Raw genomic sequence first — 24,322 nt, forward strand, 5'->3', positions numbered from 1 at the left:
GCGCGAGCGGTCAAAATCTCATTCTCCAGACAGTGGGTGAAACAAGTGCATTATTACGTCCATTGCATGACCAAAAATAAAGTGGATCATAAAGTGGTCCAAATAAGCGGGTATGGACTATCTTAAATATAATAATGATGTGGGTGACTATGTCTTTTAGAACACCCCTCAATGAGCTAGTGGGCCGAAGGGCCTAACAACGCACAGATACAACCGTTGCTGTTCTGCCATCTCCTGGCCCCCCTCGCAGAGCTAACATACAACAGCCGGAAATCCCAGGCAGTCCCCCATCCAGTTTCCAACCAGTCTCAACCCCGCTGAGCCGACGACATCCGACAGTACCGGGGGTACACTCAGGGTGATGCGGCATTGCTTCACGCATTGTTCCATTCACCTTTGACGAGGAGCGAGTTCCCCCACCACCAGCGTGAGCTCTGCGAGAGCCTCGCGCCCCGGCACCACGCCGAGCGTGCTCGTGTTGCCGGACTCCAGGTCCCGCATGCGCACCGTGTAGTTGACGACGTCCCCGTTGGGGCGCAACGGCGGGTCCCACGCCACGCGCATCTCCGTCGACGACAGCGCCTCCAGCCGCGGCGGCGCCAGGCCGCCCGGCGCGGAGGCCAGGGTGCGGGCGACGGAGGTTGCGCTGCTCACCGTCCCGCGGGAGTTGCGCGCCATCAGGGAGTACGAGTACCGGGCGCCGGGGGACAGCCGCGCGTCTCGGTAGTGCAGCTTGAGGCCCGAGTAAACCAGAGTGCCGTCGCGCCACAACTCGTAGCTCAGTATTTGTCCGTTGGGAGCGTCCGGCTTCTGCCACCGTACGTCGACCGTACGGTAATTGGTCACGTCCAGGCGCGGGGCGCGCAAGCCCTCGGGAGGGGCCTCCAGCGTCCGCGCTCTCACGCCGCTGCTGTTGGCGCAACCACCGCCCGTGCACGCGGACACGAAGAAGCCGTGCTCCGAGTATGGGCGCAAGCCGGACACCGTCACGCTCTCGCTCAGCCCCTCGGGGCGCTCCTCGTCGTCCACGAAAAGCTTCGCCTGCGTGGTCTGACCGCGATCGGGAGCGAGGGGCGCCCAGCTGACGCGGATGGCGGTGGCATTGATGGGGGCGGCCATGGGGGGAGGCACGAAGCTGGGCGCGGTCTCCGGCGTGCGCTGGCTCGTCGCCGGGCTGGTGACGCACCCTCCCGCGGTGCAGGCCTCCACCGCGTAGCTGTAGTCGGTGTGTGCCAGAAGGTCGACGTCTGTGAAGTTCAGCGTGGCCTGGTCGAAGATGAACGGGAGAAGGGAACCGTTTCTCAGCAGCCTGTAGTGGTGCAGTTCTCCATTCGGCTCCAACGGAGGGGTCCAGCTCACGCACAGCTTGCGGGGGCTGCGAGGGACGGTGCGGACGGAGGGGGGCGCCAGCTGCGCCGGAGCAGCCTGCGGCGTGCGCACGGTGACCCACCCGCTCTCGGCGAACCCCGCCGAGTTCCACGAGCGCACCTTGTAGCGGTAAGCGGTTCCCGGCTTCAAGCCACGGTGCACGTAGGAGCGTTTTTCCCGTGAGCTCATCGAGGCATTGACAATCGCCTCCTCAGCCACCTCCTCTAGCACGGCGTCCCTCCGCCCACTTGCCGGGTCGGTGGCGGTGCCGCCGCCGATGATGAGGTAGCGGAGGATGCGGCCGTGGGGCCGGCGGGGCGGTGTCCAGCGTAGCTCCACGCTCGTGGGGCCGAGCGGCCGGGCGTCGGGCCCGGGCTGGGAGGCCGGAGCGGCCTCGCCCGTGCGGGCTGTCACGGGGCCGGAGCGAGCGCAGCCCACGGACGTGCACGCCTCCAGCGCCAGCGAGTAGTCTTTGTACGGCACAAGCCGCCGCAGCACGAAGCGACGAGCCAGCCCGCTGAACTCGACGCCACTGTCGCTGAGAATGCTGTAGTTCTGGAAAATAATCATCAAAGTATCTCCCTCGTCATATCGGCATCTGAGGGTACTCAACTCTGTTTCAAGAAAATTACAAGATCATTTGCATTTATACTCGTTTTATGTCCCCTCCCGCCCGCTTCTCTCTCAATCTCTCCTACTCCTAACCGTTCCCCCCTCTCCTTGTGCCCAATCCCGTTTCCGCTCCTTTCCCCTACTTGCGCCCTTGCACTGGAACAAACATTCCCCTCCACATTAAGTAGCAAGCATCCTCCCTGTCTAGTTTTCCGCTCCTCCCTCAAGACCCACTTCTTCTCCCTGGCCCATCCTTCCCTCCATCCCTAGGCACCCCCGTAATTCCGGTACCCACAAACCGCCCTCCCTATATCCCATCCCTATTTACCATATCATCATTTGTTACCCTCAATGTACCACTCATAGCCCTTGTAAAGCACCATGGATAAAAGCACTACATCAATATAAGATACGGCATCCGAATGCAACTGAATCTCAGCTTGGTGTACAAGAAAAATGACGGGCATTATTACGAGATTTTGGGGCAGATGAGGAAGCCCTGCGATGGTGGTGGTGATTCCACTTTCCCTTGGTGGGCGAATGCTGATTTTCCCCAAAAGCAGTAGAGGAATTATGGGCCAATTTCACCATTCGCTGACCCGAAATCAGTACAATTAAAAAAAAGATAAATCAATAGACAACTCCCTCTCAACAAATAAACAAACAGTTCATACTTCCACTCGAAACTGCCTGACAGTTTGACAGGTCAGCCAGCTGGCGCTTTAAATGCCTCGTTAATACCCGTAGATAACATCCCAGCGCGGACGGCTGTCACAAAACGGAGCTGCAGGCTGGTGCGTCCCAGTGCATCGTTCACCTGGACGATGCCGTTGGGTCGTGCCGGTGCATCCCAGTGCAGCAGGATGCTGCGCCCCCCGGCCAGGGAGTGTGCCACCGGTGGGGCGAGCCCCCTCGGAGCAGCCTCCAGGGTGCGTGCGGAGGCCCAGGGACTTGGCTTCTCCCCCGCACCGCTCACCACCACCATCACCACCCGCAGCTGGTAGAGCGTGTGGGGCTCCAGCCCAAACACCAGCGCCTCTCGCCGCTCCCCCTGCAGCACAAAGACAAAGCCACCCCGCCCAACGGGATAGCCTTTAACAGATTGTTTGGGCAAGTGCTGTTTGCGAGCACCGATGAAGGCCGGTACGGTACACGAGGGGGTGGGTAACCACCACCCCATGCCCAGCCGTCTTTGTTTCCGTAGTAGCGATGTTTACACACTGCACCAAGTATTCATTTGAGGCTGAGTCGACCTAGGGGAGGACGAGGACCGTTTCAGATAATCGTCACTTGTGTTGGCCATGAACGGGAATCAACCTCGGGTTGCCGGGTTGCTAGCCCTGCGTGCTAATCGCTACACTACCGTTCACTATGCAAAGACGCACCTCGAATTAGCACGGTCGGCTATGTACGGTGCGAAAGAAGTTCAAAATACATACACACCTCTCTCTGGAGGCACGCATACGTGCACACATGCACATAAATGCATACATACATACAGGTACACATACAGACAGTTATATAAACAAGCACATCAATGCATATTCATATGTACGCGAAGTGAAACACTCATACACACAGGCGGACATACTTGCCTCGATTCCTCGCGGGTAATCGTGAATATTTAAGTTTGATTATTTTCTGGACGGAGCAGGATGATGAAAAGGCTGCGACCTCCTCACTGATGCAGATGCAGCCCCAGAATCTGGCTGGGTGGGGGCGCTCACATCTCACAAGAAGCCGGAGAGGGGGGCGGGCGGCTGCTGCGACGCACGGTGCAGTTCAACTGCTACACAGAGGGTGGCAGCGCTGGTTCAGCCACCACCACAAACCGCGTGCGCCCTCCGCGTACACCACAGCAGCTGACGATATAATTACGATCATTTTTTTGGGTTTTAGCCATCGGCAGTCGCAGAAAAATCACGCTTTCTATTTTTTTTTTCCTGAGGTGGTTGAATTGGGCTGGATAAAATACGTAACACTTCGGGAAGATAACGGTGAACTTACCCAAGGATATACTGGGCCCCACTGTAGAAATTGTGGAATGTCCACAAATTGATTCAGACTACCAACCCAGAAGAGCACCACCTTAAGCGAATTAAACTATGGTTTATCAAATTTCGATTTAAAGCTTTCGTGACTGCAGGGATTCATATTCTTGGTTCTTTCGATAAAGTCACGTAGAAGGGAAATAATAAAATAATAAAAATACAATTCTCACGACGTTTCGATTGCAACACAAGCAATCATCATCAGGTGTGATGATAATTTTATTGTTTAATTTTTATTATTTTATTATTTCCCTTCTACGTGACTTTACCGAAAGAACCACTAATATGGTTTACCAATTATAGGGACCACTTGCACCGTTTTAGTTTTACATGCAGTGCCAGATTATCCGAGTAGCAAAAGTAGCTACATACGCTACGGGCCCCGCACTTTTAAGGGCCCCGCAATAAATGGTTTCAAGCTATCAATTCCGGTTCAGTGATTCTGCACTTGCTCTATTACTATAGTACTATAGTAATAGTGTTTTCAAGGTTAGCGATTTGTCGTATTATCTGGCTGTGTAGCAAATGAAAAAATACAATTACTTTACTATGCAAGTGAAACATGTGTTTAATTTTTTTTATTTAGGGCCCCTTTATAACATATGCTACAGGCCCCGCACTAGCTTAATCCGGCACTGTTTACATGTACTAAGTATATGAACAAAAATCTTGTCATTACAAACAACTGTGATTGGCTATGGATACCTAAGATTCACTCATGATGGAAGAGGTGGTTCAGTGGATATAAGGTCAGAGCACCGAGCTGCCATTGCTGGTATCCTGGTTTTAAACCTGGGTTTCAGATGCCGATCGCTTTAAATTTCGTTCTGAAATACATTTTACTCAATTCCGGGTCTCCCAAAATTTTAAACATCAGTTTGACCATCTCCTTCCAACAGATATGTGTTGATGACATGAAACCAATCACACAATATGGATACAAAAAACATATACAGTATATATATTAAAAAAACTTTTCATACAAAGTAAACCACACATTTTCAATAGATGCCTGTGATTCACTATGAATGCCTCACTTTGGCCTGAGCATGGGTCACGTGGTATAGCAGTGCAAGCCACTACTCGCCTCACAAACAGCACAGATTCATTCACACCCACGGACACCTCCTTATTTGAGACCGCTGCTCAGCACTGTGCCACTTGGGGTTCGGTAATATCTGAGGTTCATTTAGACTGGAAATTTTAACTAGGACTTGATATGTTTCGCTTTCAAAGGTCATGGAAACCAACGCTAATCTCTCGTAGCGGCACTGAGCTAATGTTGGGAACTCTACAAGCCTATGGCAAGGGCCAGCCGGTTAATGTGTCTGGTTTTACGTGCGGACAAATGGTGTAATCACCTAATAAGGTTCAGGTTAAGAGAAAGGCGTATTGTTCAGGGAAACACAGCAATAAACAAGCGTCCACCTGCTCTTTCCAATTTGCACAGCATTTGTCTTGCAGCGAGTCACGTATTAATCACAGCGGCTGACACCCAACACCTTAATTCTGCTGGGATCAATAGGATTTGAGATTAACACAACCTATAGGCACCATCAGTAAAATGATCAGCCATTACGCAAGTCATAATTTGGGTGTGAGACATCGCCCTTCTGCAATTACTCACCCAACATGAAATATTTATTATGTTCCAGAGGTCAACCCCGACTTCAATTACCGCACGGTCGCGTTCACTAGGAAGTTTCTACTGTTACAACTATTTACGGAATCTTCGTTAAGAGCCATTTCTATTTTAAAAGGAAACCAATACTGAGACGGGTTAATATTTTATTCATGCCCTGAAATTCATCAATTCTGCTCTGCATAATACATTGGGAGAAAACATTAATAGGGTTAACAAAAAAGGCAGCATTCAACAGTGCAATTTTCACATTTATTTCACCACATTGCTAACTTTTTATATGACATTTAACAAGGCAATAGCGAATAAAATCAATTTTGAAACTTATTGTTGTTTTACGAATGCCTGATCCATCCTAAATATTCTCAGCAATATTCTTGGTTCTTTCGGTCAAGTCACGTAGAAAGGAAACAATAAAATAATAATAAAAAATATAGAACAATACAATTCTCACGACGTTTCGACTGCAACACAAGCAATCATCATCAGGTGTGAAAACCACAGCAAGAAAATTTTGAAAAAAGTGGCGTTTTTTTTAACGTTAGCACTACGGAGAGCGATTTGGCAGTTATTCAGATGGACGAGTCCATCTATGTTCGGAAAAGAGGAGGGGGAGACGAAAGTAATGGATGCGGTCTGAAAGCCACCGTAAGCGTGAACAATCAATTAAGACCTGACATGGTTTATCAATTCCTTCCAATGATTGCTAAGCCAGAATCCATCTTCTCGGTTGAAATTTTCTCTGTGTTTGTATATGTGGATAGCCTCATGAATGAATCTCTCATGGTAGCCAGATGGCTTGCAAAGAACCTCTGTCTTGGAGAAGTCAATGTCATGTGAGCCTACTGAATTATAACAGTGATCTGCCACGGCTGAGGTGTTGGTCCTACCGTGTTTTAGGTCTGCTTTGTGTTCACGAATGCGGTCAGAGACATGTCGTTTGGTTTCTCCAATGTAACTACTACCAGAGGCAACTTAGTTTGTAGACGCCAGGGTACTGAATGTTCGGTATCACATCTTTTACAGACGGAACCAGATCACGGATTTTATGTAATGTGTTGAATCAGACCTGGATCTTGTGTTTATTTAAGTTTTTGGAGATCTTTTTTCGTGATCCACGCAATGTAGGGTAAAGTGATGGTCTTGAAAGGCTCCTCAAGAGGGTCCTTCTTCATGGTTGGAGTGATAGCTTTGCGGATTGTGTAGTCGGAGTAACCATTAGCCTTAAACCATTTCCGGTCTTAATTGATTGTTCACGCTTACGGTGGCTTTCAGACCGCATCCATTATTTTCGTCTCCCCCCTCCTCTTTTCCGAACATGGATGGACTAATCCATCTGAACAAACTGCCAAATCGCTCTCCGTGGTGCTAACGTTAAAAAAACGCCACTTTTTTCAAATTTTCTTGCTGTGGTTTTCACACCTGATGATGATTGCTTGTGTTGCAGTCGAAACGTCGTGATAATTTTATTGTTTTATATTTTTATTATTTTATTGTTTCCCTTCTACGCGACTTTACTGAAAGAACCAAGAATATGAATCCCTGCAGTCACGAAAGCTTTAAATCAAAATTCTCAGCAATGTTAAACAACTTGGAGATTTTTTGCGACAGTAAAAATAATATGAATGCCAGACGTTTAAATCGGTTGCTGCTCCCACGTTGTGTTGAGACCAATCATCTGCCTCCATCTTCCTACATTGTACCATGGGTATTTGCCGTGGTTTTGAGCATGGCTCGGCCGTTCAAGGCGACTTACCGGCACGGTGAGGGCCTTGATTTCGGGGGAAGGCACCAACTTCTCTGAGCCCCGCGGGCCATACTCGAGCCGGTACTGGCGAATGGCTCCGTGCGGTGCGTGCGGCGGCCGCCACTTGGTGTGCAGGGAGTAGGGACCATGTGGCGTTACGCCGGGTAGCTCGAGGTCACCCAGCAGGGCCTCCCTGGTCCAGCCCCGTGCCCACGGCCCGTCAGTTTCACCCTGCCGGTTGCGCGCCCGCACACGGTACTCGTACGCGGAGCCTGGCCGCAGCTCTGGCGAGGCGTCGGTGAACACCAGCGGGCCCTCTGACCAGACGAAAACCACTAGCTCGTTCCGCGCACCGGCATCGCGTCTGCCACACGCCCAGGAACAAGCCACGTACGACCTCAGCCCTACGGCATCTGGGAGACACTTTACGTATGCATGTATATTGAAGTTCTTTCGCACCGTAAGTAGTCAACTGTGCTAATCGGAGGTGCAGGGGAAGGACAACAAACAACACAAAAAGTTGGAAAGAAATAAGTTTTCAATTGACACATCACTACCACGCAGTCCTCACCACACATTCATCTCTATGATATGCATTTTATTAAATTCCACTCCTCAGAACGAACTCGATCAGTAGTGTGGCTGAAAATGGTATTCTGTGGGTATAAGATTTGCATAAGAGGCTATTTCTCAATCCACTTCTGTATGCGAGCCTCCCCATGCCATGCAGGTTGCGTCCGTTATTTGACCATACTTCTCCACACTGGTCAATACGGGTTGGTGAAACTGGGAAGCATACATATGGGAGCATATAAGTACAGTACAACAATATGCTTTTAAGCACTGCTGCCTGCTGGCCACCTCGTGGCACAACTCCGCAGCTACTTAATGACGACCTTGCATACATGGTGAATGCTTAGACAAGCGTTATCCAGGCTCAAACCTGCTTAGCTTCCGAGACCTGATGAGATCGGGCATTTGATTACAGGCAGGTACAACACAGGGCGCTCATGATGAACCGAATACTCTCTTGCTACTATTGTGCCATGCATTCGCTGTCTCCGTCGCGGCAGTGAGATGGCACGTAACGGGGCAGGGGTGCGGAGATCGCGCAGCCGCACTGTGTGTGAGAGATGTGGCCTCCATGCGATGCCACGTCACCTGTACAGGACGTATGTTGTGATGTCGCCGTTGGGATGCTCGGGTGGAGACCATGTGACCTCGAGCACGGCAGTCCCCAGGGCTGCGACGCCGGGCGGGCCCTGCCCTTCCGGGGCGGCCTCTTCCGTGACGGCGTACGCCGGCGCGCTCAGGCCACAGCCGCCTGTTCACACAGCGCCAGCAGCACACCGCCGCTGTTCTACAAGTCGCGCTTAGCAACGGGAGCACTCACGGCTCAGACATTCGTGTGAATGTACAGCCCTCTTGTCCATCCACTGCCGGATGAGGGCTACGCCATGCCTGGCGGGTCATGGGCTAATTTGATATTTTACGTCATCATGCTCATCAATGTGGGTTGGTGAAGGCAGACTGCATAGATGGTGGGACACAGTACAGTACCATGGATTCGTATCCGTCGGGTGGCAATCCAGCACTGTGGAGGCGAGGGTTGGTGGGTGGGACAAATGTTGTGAAACTCCCTTCCCATGGGCATCGAGGTGCCATACCCTGGCTCGCCAGGAGAAAGCGGTACAGCGAATGTGGACTCCATCCGTTCCATCTCTATGGGATAGGAGTGCTGCCCCCTTGCACGGGTGCGTTTTCTCCGAGTTTTCCAGTTTCCTCCAACGTGTAAACACTCATTAATTGTCCGATAACACCTTAATCAATGTAGAACCGCAGAGCTTGGGGGGAATTTGGCGCCGGCTCACCGCGTGGCTACCTTTCCCGCTCGCGTGTGGTTCCTCGCGCCTCTGAGTCGTTCTCTTCGAGAGCGAGCGAAGACTGTTCGGTGACGCATTACAAGTTGAAATGAAAAATGTTTAGCAACGCTCCTCTGTTCTCCACGACATAGCCCTGAAGCAGCCTTAAACACCAGTGTTATGCATGGTGGTTGCACATTCAAGCATTGTCCAGGCTCACACCTGCTTAGCTTATGAGATCGGATGAGACTAGGCACATTCCAGGTGATTTGGTCGTATGGCCTACATACATGATGGTGGTTAAAGCCTCCTGTCTACTATACAGCCCATTATCACACATTTGTGAGAATTTACCAAAAATAATCTTGTTACCATTATTTAATTTACCCCTAATCCCTCTGAGAGATCCACCACCCATACGAATGCAGGTGGTTGGCACTTATTGAGAGGCACACAAAGAACCCATGATTACTGAGCGTAATTGCTTCGAAGTTATCTGGCGTGGCCAGGAATAGCCCATTTAATCTGTAAATAAAAGGTTTTGTGGTGCTGATATCAAGAAAACAAATCTCTTTGTTTCAAAGATTGCAACGGACCGGCCTGGCGAAGCTCATTTACGACATGAAAGCGGAAGCGTATCGATCCGCGAGTTTGGGGGCCGCGCGGTGCTGGGGGGGGGGGGGCGGTGCGTGGGTCCGTGGCCCCGGGAGCCTCACCTGACTGGCAGGCCAGAACACGCAGCTCATGCCGTCGGTGCGGCTCCAGGCCCTCCAGCAGCAGGCTCCGGGACTGCGCCGCCGAGAAAGCCATTTCCCTCGCCGAGCCCAGATTCACAGTGACATTGTATTCCACGGGGACGGCGAGGTTAAACACCGCTAATGAGACAAAGGCAGCGAAATGTCAATGCACGTTACCATTGATCTCCCGAGAAGCCTTGACGTTTATTCAATGAAGTTGTAGAGCAGAGCACGGGGCCAATGAAGGATTGCCGCAGCTAAAAGTCACGACCGCGTGCCGTGGGTATGCGGTGTGACTAATCGCCGCGATGTTCTCATATGGATTGTGTAGAAAGAGGGGTTACGTGCATGCGCTTGCCTTCAAACTTGCCCGAGGAGGAAACTAAATTCAAAGCGCGCAAATGTGAAGAGGCTGGCGTGAGCATTGGCGGCGGGGGGAGGGGGAGGAAGGGGACTCCCACCGGGCGCGCGCCACGACGCGAGGATGGAGCGGGGGCCCAGCACGCGCACGTCGTGGGGGGCGGGGACCCCCTCGGGGGTCCAGGGGGGCGTCCGCACCCAGTGACCCCCGCTGGAGCCCACGCCGGCCGAGGTGGCCGCCTCCAGCGTGTACACGTAGCTGAGCGAAACGAGCAGAACACGTGGACCGGCGGTACAGGAACACGCAGCGCGTATACCGCATGAACAAACACGCACGCTACATCGCACACACAGCATTGCACATGCACACTGCATAGCGCATGCACACTACGTATTATGGATATTATGGACACGCTACGCAGCTCACATACTATATAGCATACAGAGTGCATTGCACACACACACTACATAGTGTACACACTGCATGATATACACACACTATACAGCACACGCACTACATAGCACACGCATTACATAGCATACACACTACGTAGCGTACGCACGCACTACATAGCATGCACACCACAGAGTAAGTACACACTACACAACACACACATTACATGGCAAACACACACACACACGCTTCACACACACACATACACACACCTCATACACCCCAATAAATAAAACAATAGCTTTAGTTTAAACCACTTGGGAGCTCATTGAGACAACTGCTACTTTCAAAATAGAAGTAGATGCTGAAAGGGACATATAATTAAAAACATTTGTGGAAAAATTAACAACTCATTAAAACTAGGTAGCTTATAAATGAAGGGCAAGTGCAAGACAATTATTATGTTTTCTGAGAAACGTATTGAGGAAGTCGATTAAGAATGCATCAGGCGTGGTTCGGAGATACCAACAAGAAGTGATACTGTTCCACGTGTCAGGAAGATTGCGGCTGAACGAATAGCCGCCACATTTATTTTCGCATTTCTGGCACGGCATATCGAGGCGTATTTGGAGCTGTGGGGGTTTGCTTGCGAGGTGAACTTTTGTTCGGTCAAAGGTATCAGGGTCTACTGAAACGTGCTTGTATGGGTGACCACCGTGCAAACAAAAAACAGGTGTTGTAGGCAGCCTCGTGAGGGGCAGTCGATCCAAATCCATTGTTGTGCCCCGCTACGCTCCGACATCTATGGTGCTCACATTCACCGAGCCACACTCACCATCGTCCTAAATCATGCTCAAACAACCCCCGTGACCCGCACGGCGTGAAGCAGCCCTCATCCAGCAGTCGAGATTGACAAAAGGGCCTGTGCACGTGCACGTGTTCACGGCGCTAACGCACACCCTGCGTGTTGGGCGTCGCTCGTTCACCTGCTGTTGGGGCGGAGACCGCGGTCCGTGTAGGAGAGAAGCTCGGGGCCCCCCGTGTAGACGTGGCGGCCGCTGCGGTGCAGCCGGTAGTGCACGATGCGTCCGTTGGGCTGCGCCGGCTGAGCCCAGCGCAGCTCCACGACGCTGCTGCTCACAACAAAGTTCCGCGGGTGCAGCCACACGCCTAAAGCGCACGCGCACACACACACGAGGCCAGGGGCACAGCTCTAGTAACGTACGCACACACGCGCACGCACGCACGCACGCACGCACGCACGCACGCACGCAGGCTTGTACAAAATGTGACAAGTCCATTTTGATGGCTGGTCTATTCAAGCAAGATGTGTTTGTGTGTCGCACGGAGGACGAAAGAGAGGTCAAGTGAAGGCCGTGTGTGGAGAGGCACGGTGCAGTGATAGGCTGAGCACAGCCCCTGGTGCACACACATGTGGACAGGGGCCAAGCAGGTGCACGTGCAGGGGTGTGGGATCCCACCTTGGGGGGCTGATTCCAGGGTCGTGGCATCCGCTAGAGGGCTGGAGCTACAGCCACCGGCCGTACAAGCTTCCAGCGCAAATCTGTAGCTGCTGAATGGCTCCAGCCCTGAGATTATTTTGGGTAAAAGAACAAAGTACACACGTGCATTCAGTACAATGGAACCCATACATGAGGGTCAGGCATAGAATAGTTTCAATATCCTCAGGCATTGATGCTCATGAGCAGCCGTCATTTCCACATCTCGGGTTCATAATACAGCCAGTTGCTGCACCACCACCACCACCAAGGACTCCTCTTCCCCGTGGAATACATTGTCAGCTCCGTGCTAGAAAGGCGCTGCGATGGGAGATTTAAGGAGCTATGTCAGGTGCTCTGCCGGAGCCATCCCTGGGAGAGGATGTGTCTGGACTGGACGTGACAGGCTGCCACGACCCATAAGCCTGCAGGTGCCTCGTCGTGTGGCGGGCTGGCTGGCAGCAGAGGGCGTCCCGCGCTGCCACTGCCAAGCTTTAACAGCGGGAAGCGTGCTGTCGGCGTGGAGGGCCGTGTCACGCGGACAAAACGGCGCCCTGCACCGAGGGGCGTGGCACGCCAGAGCCACGCACCGGGACCGCGGCGCGGCGCGGGGAGCTGCCGGCTCAGCAACTCGCGGTGGTCTCTGACCTCGACCACACCCGACAGCCCAACGAATGTGTTATAAATCGTACGATATTGAAAATTTTATACAAAACCCTGGGGCATTTAAATGTTCTGCTTTCTTTCCTCACACATAATTTAATGCTAGTTGTCAGAAGGCATTATGCTCATGGCAAAATCATTATGCTGTAGGACACCCTCCCCAGTCCATCACACTAAAGGTCACACAACTGATTTAACGAATGGTCAGATTACACCCAGAAATGATGATGAAGCTGGTAATGTTGCTATTTTACCTAATCATGTTTCTGTGACTGATGACTGGGATAATTATCCTTCAGACTAAATCCATACAGTATTGAGCTATGTGGCAGGCGGCTGCCAGCACCATTTTATGCATGATTTCTGTGGTTTCATGGGCGCACTTAAAAGGTATCAATACTCATTATGGATTTCTCTATGCGGTGTGCCCTCAATTTCCCTTCCCATTAAAGAGCGATAAATACCGCTTTGCAGAGATTGGAAGGTCTTTCTGGAGGAGACTGTGGCTCGCGCCTGGTGCTCTGAAGGTGGAAGGCAAGTGAGCGTGCCGAGCTCATAGCGGCACCCTCCGCGCAAGGGCTTCACCAATAGGCGGCGGCGATGACGACTTAATTTGGGGAAATGTGCAATATAAGATTCTATTAGCTGCGAGCGGCTTAAGGGCGCGTTTGATTGAAAGTTATTACTGTCTGCGCCGGGTCGGCGAGAGCTGCTTCTTACGTGCGGGCGCTGTCCACAGTCAACGCGAGCCCCATCCTTCCCGCCGCTGAACGTTTCATTTCAAAAGCAAGAATTCTCTGCGCCGCACGCAGCACCCGCGGCCTGCGATTTAGATGTAGCCGCAGCCGTGCCAACGCGGAGTCGTGCAAATAGCGAGCCTGTAAGCGGGTCTCGTTACAGATCCCGGAATGAACGGGGACTTCACATTGATTTTGCTGAACGCACGATCCGGGTACTTCCACACAGTGTGTCAGGTGGCACGAGCGCAGATAATTGAATGATTGATGGATTTCCATGCAATTAAATTTAAATCTGTCGGCTACGGCTGATGCGGACACTCTGAAAAGCCTGAGCCGACTCATTTGGGTGACTGGGGTGCAGTCCAGTTCATAGCTGCCGGAACTGATGGATTACCTGAAACGTTGAGGAGGAGGGGCCCCTGCATGTGGGTGTGGATGACCCCCGCGCCAGCCTGCACCATGCGGTAGAGGTGGATGGCTCCGTTTGGCCGGCCAGGGGCCGCCCAGCTGAGCGAGAGCGACCGGGGGCCCCGAGCCGTGACCACGGGAGCGGCGATGTCCTCCGGGGGACCTTGAGCGGTGGCTGCGGTCACCTGCGCAGCTCACACGAGCAGATCTTCCAGCTCAGGTCGCCTCTTCCAGGTCCCTGCCTGGGTGCCCGTAGTGGCAGTAGCGTTGCATGGTTGGCACGGGCCATGGTGCAAGAAATTAATTGGAGCACCCTATCAAATATCCCTGCTCTTTTTGTGGACCGGTGCTCGGGCTTCTCCGGCCGGTGGGCCCCAGTGCAGTTACACTGCCTGTACAGAGAGCCTCATCCAGGTACATCACGTATGCTGCTGTGGGATATGCTACATGCACGCTTGCGATTTTTGTTTGTGCCTGGTGCACAGTCAAAAAGGTGGTAAAATCGCTCCAGTGGGATCAAGGTAACGCACGACAATGAAGGCGTACGCGTGAACACTCGCTCTGTTTGATGCATTTATGATTGAAGCACAGCATGGTGCAGCGATGAAGACACCAGAGTCAGAATTCACACTGATAGATTATTTATGATAGAGTCCCTCCCCCCCACGGTGCTGGCCATACCGGCCTGCTGAAGGTGCAGCCGGCAACGGTGCAGGCGGCCAAGCGGTAGTGGTACACGCGGAAGGGCATCACGCCGTGCTCGTCCAGAAAGTGGAGCTCCGATCCACGGTGCCGCTCCAGCCCATCCCGCTCCACCATATAGTGCGTGACAGGGCCTGGCATAGCCGGGGACACACGGAGAAAGATTCCCAGCCAAACAAAAACCCTGACCCATTACCCAAACCCATGACCCACATCCCTAACTCTAACCTCTGACCTTAATCCCCAACTTTAATCCCTTATCATTAAATCCAAATCCTCACAAGACCAGTCAGCGCATTAAGCAGCATTCCTGGCTTATCAGTGACCGAATCCCGTAACCCCTGACCCATAACCCTAACTGCTCTGTCCTTGACCCTAACCCCTAATCCCTAACATAGTCCTCTCACGCACGCTTGTACCTGCACATCACACGCTGTGCAAATTTACAAGGTACAGCATTCATAACAAAGACCCATCAATGTGTTTAATTGCTTAGGAAGGGCCCTTTTTAATTGGTATATATTTGATTTGCGAGGGAATGGTCATAGTCTCGTCGTGTTTGTCTAGATGTGGGAGGAGTGCAGACTCGCACCTGGGCGAGTGGTTGTGTGTGCGTGTTTACATTAAAGTTCACCAACACATTATTCACAGGAACAATCATTTAACGATGTAACAGAAAAACCAAGACTCTTTCGTAAAAAAATATAAAAAAACCCACACTGGCACGGCATACGCTGTTCGGTTTTTCAGTGTTTGATGGCGCTACATGCCAATCGTATGGAATTGTTAATATCTTCAAATTTACAAAACTCCGATGGAAGTTGACATTTAATTTGAGGGATTACAGTGGAGCGGCGGCAGCGGCGGCGGCGGCGGCGGCGTGCGACGCTCGTGTGAGCCGTCACGCGAAGGGCTTCCCAGCGCAGCCTCCGTCACAGCGCACTTTCATCACGGAAACTAATTATCCTCCATCACGGGGCTAATTTGGAATGATTTTTTCGGCATCATTAACATTAATTATCATTAATCTCAAACCTTTACAGCATGTCCATTGTCACATTACGTGTGCTGCTGAGTGTAAACTCTATCTATCACCCAATTTGTCACAGGCTTTTAAGCCAAATCACCGAGGCCCCACACACTTATTTACCCTCAGCCACTGCACTCCAAAGCGAAGCAGCAGCACTTTTTTAAAACGAGAAATTGCTTCGCCGTCTGCAATTCAAAATCGGATACGTCCTCTTCATTTTTATTACTCTGGAGGATGAGCCAATTTAAAGTGGAATTAATATCTTTTTCATTTGCAAAAAAAAGGCACAGTGGAATATTAAATAATTCAATGACCCCCCCCACCCCCACCCATTGCTCGCTGTGTCAGGATTTGCCACTCCTTATTTTGTGGGGAGAGAGTGGGCCCTCTCTCAACGCTAAGTCAGGAAATATTTAATCTCTTGTTAAGCTCAGGGGTGCAACTAAAACAGGCTCTCAACTTATTATGACGAAGACAAAGGTCCCCCAAATAGCCTAAGCAGCATAGTGTTGGTGTAAGTGCTGTTAGCGAGCACCTATGAAGGCCAGCACGACACACGAGCAGGTGGGTGGGCAGCACCACACCCGGACGCCTTTGTCTCCCCAGTGCTGATTTTTACACACAGCACCAGATACTCATTTGAGACTGAGTCGACATAAGGAAAGCCCATAACTGCTTCAGATAATCATCACTGTCGTTGACCATGAGTGGGAATCGAACCCGGGTTGCCAGGTTTGTAACGCAGCGCTCTAACCACTGCACTGCCTCTCCCCGCAAAAGCACACGCAAGTGACTCAGATTAACGTTTCAAATCTTCCCTAACGTCCCCGTGCCAGGCCCAACATAGCCAGTGCCCAGAGGCTGCTGGGAGTTCACCCTGGTCACTGCTGCCCTGGCTACAGATGGTGATGGGCGCCCTGAGCATTGGTGACAGGCGATTGGCTCACGCCACGCGCACTTCGTGCCAGAGCCGTGTCAGTGGCACGTTCTCCCGTCAGCGCGTGGCCTCCACACACAGTGGCTGGCAGCCAGCATGCCCCGAGCCATCGGAGAACGTGAGAACAACCATCACGGGTGTGTGGGAAGACTGCGTTCCCGTCACAGTCCGTGCCAAATGTGTGACAGTGAGATTAAAGAAGAGGACGGGACTTCAAGTTTACTGCTCCAGTCAACAAAATTCGCTGGTGGTTTTGGTTGAAACATGTGAGTGGTACACTGTTGGCTATGGCTGATACAGGAGAGTGGTACACTGCTGGCTATGGTTGATACAGGAGAGTGATTCACTGTTGGCTATGGTTGATACAGGAGAGTGGTTCACTCGTGGCTATGGCTGATACAGGAGAGTGATTCACTCGTGGCTATGGCTGATACAGGAGAGTGATTCACTGTTGGCTATGGCTGATACAGGAGAGTGGTTCACTCGTGGCTATGGCTGATACAGGAGAGTGATTCACTGTTGGCTATGGTTGATACAGGAGAGTGGTTCACTCGTGGCTATGGTTGATACAGGAGAGTGGTTCACTCGTGGCTATGGTTGATACAGGAGAGTGGTTCACTCGTGGCTATGGCTGATACAGGAGAGTGGTTCACTGTTGGCTATGGTTGATACAGGAGAGTGATTCACTGCTGGCTATGGTTGATACAGGAGAGTGGTACACTGTTGGCTATGGCTGATACAGGAGAGTGGTTCACTGTTGGCTATGGCTGATACAGGAGAGTGGTTCACTGTTGGCTATGGTTGATACAGGAGAGTGGTTCACTCGTGGCTATGGCTGATACAGGAGAGTGGTTCACTCGTGGCTATGGCTGATACAGGAGAGTGGTTCACTGCTGACTATGGTTGATACAGGAGAGTGGTTCACTCGTGGCTATGGTTGATACAGGAGAGTGGTTCACTGTTGGCTATGGCTGATACATGAGAGTGGTTCACTGCTGGCTATGGTTGATACAGGAGAGTGGTTCACTCGTGGCTATGGTTGATACAGGAGAGTGGTTCACTGTTGGCTATGGCTGATACAGGAGAGTGGTTCACTCCTGGCTATGGCTGATACAGGAGAGTGGTTCACTGTTGGCTATGGTTGATACAGGAGAGTGGTTCACTCCTGGCTATGGTTGATACAGGAGAGTGGTTCACTGTTGGCTATGGTTGATACAGGAGAGTGGTTCACTCCTGGCGATGGCTGATACAGGAGAGTGGTTCACTACTGGCTATGGCTGATACAGGAGAGTGGTTCACTGCTGGCTATGGTTGATACAGGAGAGTGATTCACTCGTGGCTATGGCTGATACAGGACAGTGGTACACTGTTGGCTATGGTTGATACAGGAGAGTGGTTCACTGTTGGCTATGGTTGATACAGGAGAGTGGTTCACTCCTGGCTATGGTGATACAGGAGAGTGGTTCACTCGTGGCTATGGTTGATACAGGAGAGTGGTTCACTCGTGGCTATGGTTGATACAGGAGAGTGGTTCACTGTTGGCTATGGTTGATACAGGAGAGTGGTTCACTCGTGGCTATGGTTGATACAGGAGAGTGGTTCACTCGTGGCTATGGTTGATACAGGAGAGTGGTTCACTGTTGGCTATGGCTGATACAGGAGAGTGGCTCACTGATACACACCACGTGGGATATGCCTGTCACACCATGCAAGGTTCTCACCGTTGGGCTGGAGAGGAGGCTGCCAGGAGAGCCTTAGGGCGTCCTGGCGACCAGGCACGAGGCTCCAGCGAGGGGGGCTCACGCTGCGGGGGGCTGCGGGCTCAGTGGTGACGAGGCGAGGGACGCTGCTGCCATAGCCGTGCCGGTTCGACGCCACCACACGGTAGCGGTATGTTGTGTGCGGCGCCAAGGCTGCGTCTGTTCCACGTGGAAGGGAATGACAGCCTCACTCACGCGGCACAGGCTCAAGTTTAGTAGCGGTTCAACGCCCACTAAAGTCAGGACCGGTTTCTGTCGCCAGAGCGAGAGTGCGGCGATGGCGGCTTCGCCTGCCCCAAAATCTCTCGGGGTGGAATTCCTCTCCGCGTCGCTCCGTGGCGGAGACGCACGCGTCGCCCCACGTGGGCCAGGGATCCACAGACACGGAGACGCATTCACTCTGCCCGCCTCTTCATCGGCAACCACCGTCGTCGATCGCACGAGACAAGACCAGCTGTTAAGCGACAATCTCATCTGCTTGTTTGGTCCAGGGATGGTAGTTGTATGTCGTGAGCGGCGCCAAGGCTGCGTCTGTTCCACGAGGAATGGGAATCAGAGCCTCACTCGCGCAGCACGGGCTTTGTGTAAACGAATTGCTACTCCGTCCTTTCTGCTCCCCCCCCCCTCCGCCTTTCCCGAGCCATCTTGCCAAGTTACAAAAGAAAACAATACCCACCGTTTCGGTATTTGTTGAGATGCAGTTTCATTTGGATGAACGTGGCTTATCACTAACCCACAAACCTGAAATGAAGAGCTCATATTAAAATAATAGGGTTTTTCCCATTGTTTCTGGAAACAAAACTGAAACCTTTTAACAAGGATTCATGTCTGCATTAACCACAATACCTGCACTCAAAAATGGGAAAAACCCTATTATTATATTTTGGTACTGGCAAAGGAGGTCTAATGATGAACAGCTCACTCAATAAAAAAAAATTACTCCGCAAAAATGTCGTCTTGATGTTTTACTTGATGCACGATGAGGGTACACTCCATGTACCTTCATTTTAGTGGTTCGGAATTAAAACACTGAGTCTAGGCCATTACGTGCCATGAGGAGGAGATTTAAGAGAGGCATCAGTCGCGAGGAAGCGTCCTGTAACAAGCAGCGCGGTGACGCTCAAGAGACCCCGTCACCGCGTGGCGCGCTCGCTCCACGCGAGCGTCGCACGCCACTGATGACACAGAGACAAGCGACGGCGCGGGCGACTCCAGCGCAATGGCGACAACGCAACTACGATATAACCGACCGTACCCACGCTGCTGCGCTCACGGCTCTGCGTGTTACCGGTGAAGGAGGTGACGTCGACGGGGCCGGAAAACACCACGAACTCAGGAGAGAAGCATTCATCAGCGTCCGTGCGGTTGCTACGGAGCCCAGCCAGAGTCGTCTCCTCGCCAGGCCCGCCGCCCTGATGACGGAAGAAGCACGGGGATTGTTGTGCGGGCCGAGTGGCCACGGGGGGGGTCTCGCTCTGACCCCAAAGCGATTTGCCGGCAAAACCACGTGGCAGCCAGTGGTCACATCACGCTCAGGCATGGGGCATAGCGGTGACCGAGCTTGTGGCGCGGAAATGCTCTCACAGCACCCAGCAAGCTTCTCCACCTCGTCAAAGAACAAGCTGACACGTCTCGCCTCGACTTAAATAACGATCACGTCAATGGTTGGAGATGTTTCTGTTCACTATTCGCACGTGTTTTTAACATCGTGTAATCTCGAGTCCATTGGAGACTTGACGCATTCACGTCGATGGTCTGTCAAGGGAGATTATTTGGACGTGATGCGTGCACGTTACTCATAGCAACGTTGCACGTATACACCACGTGAAGTTTACATTACGCGGTGTTATTCACGGTTCGTGCATAAAAGGAAGTGTCTGGAAGAAAACAAAAGTTGCACGGCCAGGTGATAAAATCAGGCCACAAACACAAAATTAGCCGTGTGCTGTATACAAATGTAAAAATAAATCATTCAATAAATCTCCCCATATTGCCATTCAAGGGGTGTCGTGACCAACAACGCGGGATCGAACGGAGTTTGTCAGGTGCATAGGCTAAGCGTGGTAACCACTTGCAGCATCGTTCCCCATAGCAGTAACAGTGTTGTTATCCAGCACATATGGGTGGTCAGCACCACGCCCGGCCTCCTTTGTCGAGTGGCGATGTTTAGACACCGCACCAGGTGTTCAATAGAGGCTGAGCCGACCCAGCTGGAGGCCCAGGACCGGTTCAGATAATCGCCACTGGCGTTGGCCGTGAGCGGCAATCGAACCCGGGTCACCGCCGGTTTTGCAGCGCAGCGTGCTAACCACTACGCCACCGCTCCCCATACACACAGTACAAAGACAAATATCCCCTGCATAGCCTGGAACAGACAGTTGGGGCAAGTGCTGTTAGCGAGCACCTATGAAGGCTGGGAACGTCGCACGAGGGGGTGGGTGGCCAACACCACGCCCGGCCGCCTTTGTCTCCCCAGTGGCGATGTTTGCACACCGCACCAGGTACTCATGTTGAGGCTGAGTCGACCTAGGGGAGGCCCGGGACCGGTTTAGATAATCGTCACTGGCGTTGATCGTGCGCGGGAACTCGGGTCGCCAGGTTCGTAGCGCAGCGCGCTAACCGCTACACCACCGCTCCACATACACACAGTACACACACACACACACCCCTCTCCCCTACTCCCACAACAACACACGCAGTATCCCCACCCCCCCTCCTCCTCCTACACCAGGGGTGGGGAACGTCCGGCCAGCGGGCCGTATGAGGCCCGCGAAATCATTTGGGTCTGGCCCTGCCAAGGCAACCGCAGGCGGGACTCGAATTTCAATAAATCTAGGGAGCGAACCTGGAAAAGCAGTTGCGAGTAGTAGCAACATCGTCATCAACACCAGCTAACATCACCACACGCCTCACCAAAGAGAAGCAGTTCCACCCATCGCATTAGGGGCGAGTTAATTAAACGTTTGACCAAATATAACAGGCTAACTTTAAAGTTGATAATTTTGTATGGCCCGCGAATGATGTTGTAAATATCCAAATGGCCCTTGGCAGAAAAAAAAAGGTTCCCCCACCCCTGTCCTACACCGCTCGGCACCACCACCACCACCACCACCGTGATGACCTGCAGGCGCTCTGGCTCAGCAGCAGCTGCCAGCCCCTGCCCGCCACGGGGGCAGCGCCGCTCCCCGGCCTCGTCGAGCAGCTCCGAGCCGCAGCAGCGGGCGCCGGCGTCGAGGGCGGACGCCCGCTCGTCCGGGGAGGAGAATGCGTGCGCCGTGCCGGTGCCGCCCTCATCCTCCTCCTCCTCCTCATCTTCCTCGGCGGCGTCGTCGGCGTCGTCGCCCGGGCAGCACACGGTGAGAGAGGACGCCACGTACTCGCCACCGCAGCACACCATGCCTGCTGCCACCACCGGACCAGGCAGGCAGACGACACCCCAGAGACAAAGATCCCACCACCACCACCATCACCACCACCACCGTGTCGCCTGAACAGACTGTTGGGCGCAAGTGCTGTTGGCGAGCAACGCCTACGGCGCACGAAGCGGTGGGTGGCCAGCACCACGCCCGGCCGCCTTTGTCTCCCCTCACCACCTCCCCCAATCCCGGCCACAGCAACGCCCAAGCAAGCGAGTAAAGTGGCGTTGCTGTAGTCGCACCCGTGTAGAAGAGGCCACGCGGTGAAGAACTCCACACGCAGCACGCAGTCACGTAAACAACACCGCACGTACCACACAGGTAACGTAAACAACACCGCACGTACCACACAGGTAATGTAAACACCACCACACGTAAACACCACCGCACGTACCACACAGGTAATGTAAACACCACCGCACGCACTACACATGTAATGTAAACACCACCGCACGCACCACACAGGTAATGTAAACACCACCGCACGCACCACACAGGTAATGTAAACACCACCGCACGTACCACACAGGTAATGTAAACACCACCGCACGTACCACACAGGTAATGTAAACACCACCGCACGTACCACACAGGTAATGTAAACACCACCGCACGCACCACACAGGTAATGTAAACACCACCGCACGTACCACACAGGTAATGTAAACACCACCGCACGTACCACGCAGGTAATGTAAACACCACCGCACATACCACACAGGTAATGTAAACACCACCGCACGCACCACACATTACGCCCTTTAAACTCAGCAGGTACCACGCGGTAAACACCACCACACAGTAAATGCAGCATATGGACCGCAGAGCAAGCACTCCACACAGAACACAGAAGAGGACAAATACAACGTGGAATTACGTAGCGTCTGAAAGTGACCAACATCTCAAGATACGGTGGAGATATCTTTAATAGAGAGGCAGTCAGTCGTAGGAAGAGTAAAAAACAAAGGCACGTCTTGAGGCTGGACTTGAAAAGCGGAATGGAGTTGATGGCACAAATGGGTAAGGGAAGGACGTTCTCGTGTTGGCAGGCAGCAGAGGAGTGAACACCCAGTGAACAAAATATGACTCGAGGGGGGGGAGGAATGGCTTCGACAGAAAGCCTTGGTTGTTCCAGCAGATAGTGCACGAAGGGGGATGGCAGTGAGATGAGAGGGGAGAGAGAAGTGGCAGAGGCGAGTCCGTGGAAGGTCTTGAAAGCAGTGAGTGGGATCTCAGAATGAATCCAGGATTGAATGAGGAGCCAGCGGGGATGGTGGCGGGGTGATGTGGGGGGGTCTCTTTGTTCGGTCCATAATCTGCATTTCGGATCAATTGGAGTTTGGAGACAAGGGGATTTGGGGGTGCCATAGAGAAGATAAAGGCATGGATGAGGGTCTCACACAGCAGCTGGAAGAGGGAAATTGCAGATGCGGGAGATGTGCAGATGGAGGCATGAGTTCCTGCAGAGGCGAGAAATGTGGGAAGGGAATGCGAGCCGAGGATTGATGACAAATTGAAGGTTACACACAAAGTAAGCACACCACAAAGTACGCACACGGTGAACACACCACAAAAGTACGCACACGGTGAAAACACCACGTACGCCCCACAGCACACACACCACACAGCATAAATCCACACGCATACTCAACATGACGGCAGAGCAAGTGATCTTGGAACGCATATATTTCCATTGCAACCGCTTAGACGTCCGTTTGTTGTTCTCGATGGTGAATGCCATTGGCGGGATCGTGGCACAGAAAACAAAACCCAATGTACAGCGTTGACATTTTTTAAGGCGGCGGTGATATAACATTCTAATTTAGAGCAGCCAAACATGGGCAAAAGGGCCCCGGTATTGCAGGTAGGGGCCTTTCAAACACTTATCTGACCTTCTGTTGTGATACCCACGTGCGAACGCGCTGACACACGGAGATCACCTTTCCGCGCGAGCACCTGCTGTGTTTGTCCTTTCGCATGAAAGGGCGTCCCGGGAGCGAGGCGCCAACCTCAAGGAGGTGTAAGGAGCTCGCCAATATTGGCGCCGGCGTGCGGACAGAGGCGGGATCATCGTCCGCGCGGGAACTCGGGCGACTCACAAAGTTGTCGAGGGCTTCTCGCAGAGAGCGGTGCAAGTCAAGGTCCTTGAAGACAATGAAACTATACACTTTGCAAAATAAAGATAATCAGCCCGTATTACCTCTCATGCACGTTATTGACCATGCTTCCTCTTTAGCAAAGCTACATTAACTTGCCTAATTTTCCACTTGAGAGACACCCGCTGTGTAAAACAGATGTTTTGTACATTACACACCTCGCAAATGCACACAGGCCATTAGACCGTACCCGCTGACGATCGGATGCCATAATTATGCAAAGCTCAAACACAGCATT

At 52.4% G+C, this 24,322-nt stretch overlaps 1 protein-coding gene across 1 annotated transcript in view; it reads right to left on the minus strand.

Annotated features, from left to right (window-relative positions):
• Positions 1 to 24,322, minus strand: part of USH2A (usherin) — a 122,108-nt gene that overhangs the window by 13,031 nt on the left and 84,755 nt on the right. The window contains exons 50-62 of the mRNA XM_076065130.1: positions 21,634 to 21,911; positions 19,801 to 19,924; positions 18,474 to 18,671; positions 14,765 to 14,919; positions 14,070 to 14,268; positions 12,255 to 12,362; positions 11,760 to 11,943; positions 10,481 to 10,638; positions 9,999 to 10,157; positions 8,582 to 8,744; positions 7,430 to 7,784; positions 2,798 to 3,031; positions 395 to 1,923 (exon numbers count right to left, since the gene is read on the minus strand). Coding sequence (XP_075921245.1) covers positions 395 to 1,923; positions 2,798 to 3,031; positions 7,430 to 7,784; positions 8,582 to 8,744; positions 9,999 to 10,157; positions 10,481 to 10,638; positions 11,760 to 11,943; positions 12,255 to 12,362; positions 14,070 to 14,268; positions 14,765 to 14,919; positions 18,474 to 18,671; positions 19,801 to 19,924; positions 21,634 to 21,911 — 3,844 coding nt within the window. The remainder of the gene's footprint in view (positions 1 to 394; positions 1,924 to 2,797; positions 3,032 to 7,429; positions 7,785 to 8,581; positions 8,745 to 9,998; positions 10,158 to 10,480; positions 10,639 to 11,759; positions 11,944 to 12,254; positions 12,363 to 14,069; positions 14,269 to 14,764; positions 14,920 to 18,473; positions 18,672 to 19,800; positions 19,925 to 21,633; positions 21,912 to 24,322) is intronic.

Source organism: Petromyzon marinus, chromosome 6, assembly GCF_048934315.1.
Source record: "Petromyzon marinus isolate PM22_M1 ecotype Great Lakes invasive population chromosome 6, UKy_Petmar_22M1.pri1.0, whole genome shotgun sequence".
Lineage (NCBI taxonomy): Eukaryota > Metazoa > Chordata > Hyperoartia > Petromyzontiformes > Petromyzontidae > Petromyzon > Petromyzon marinus.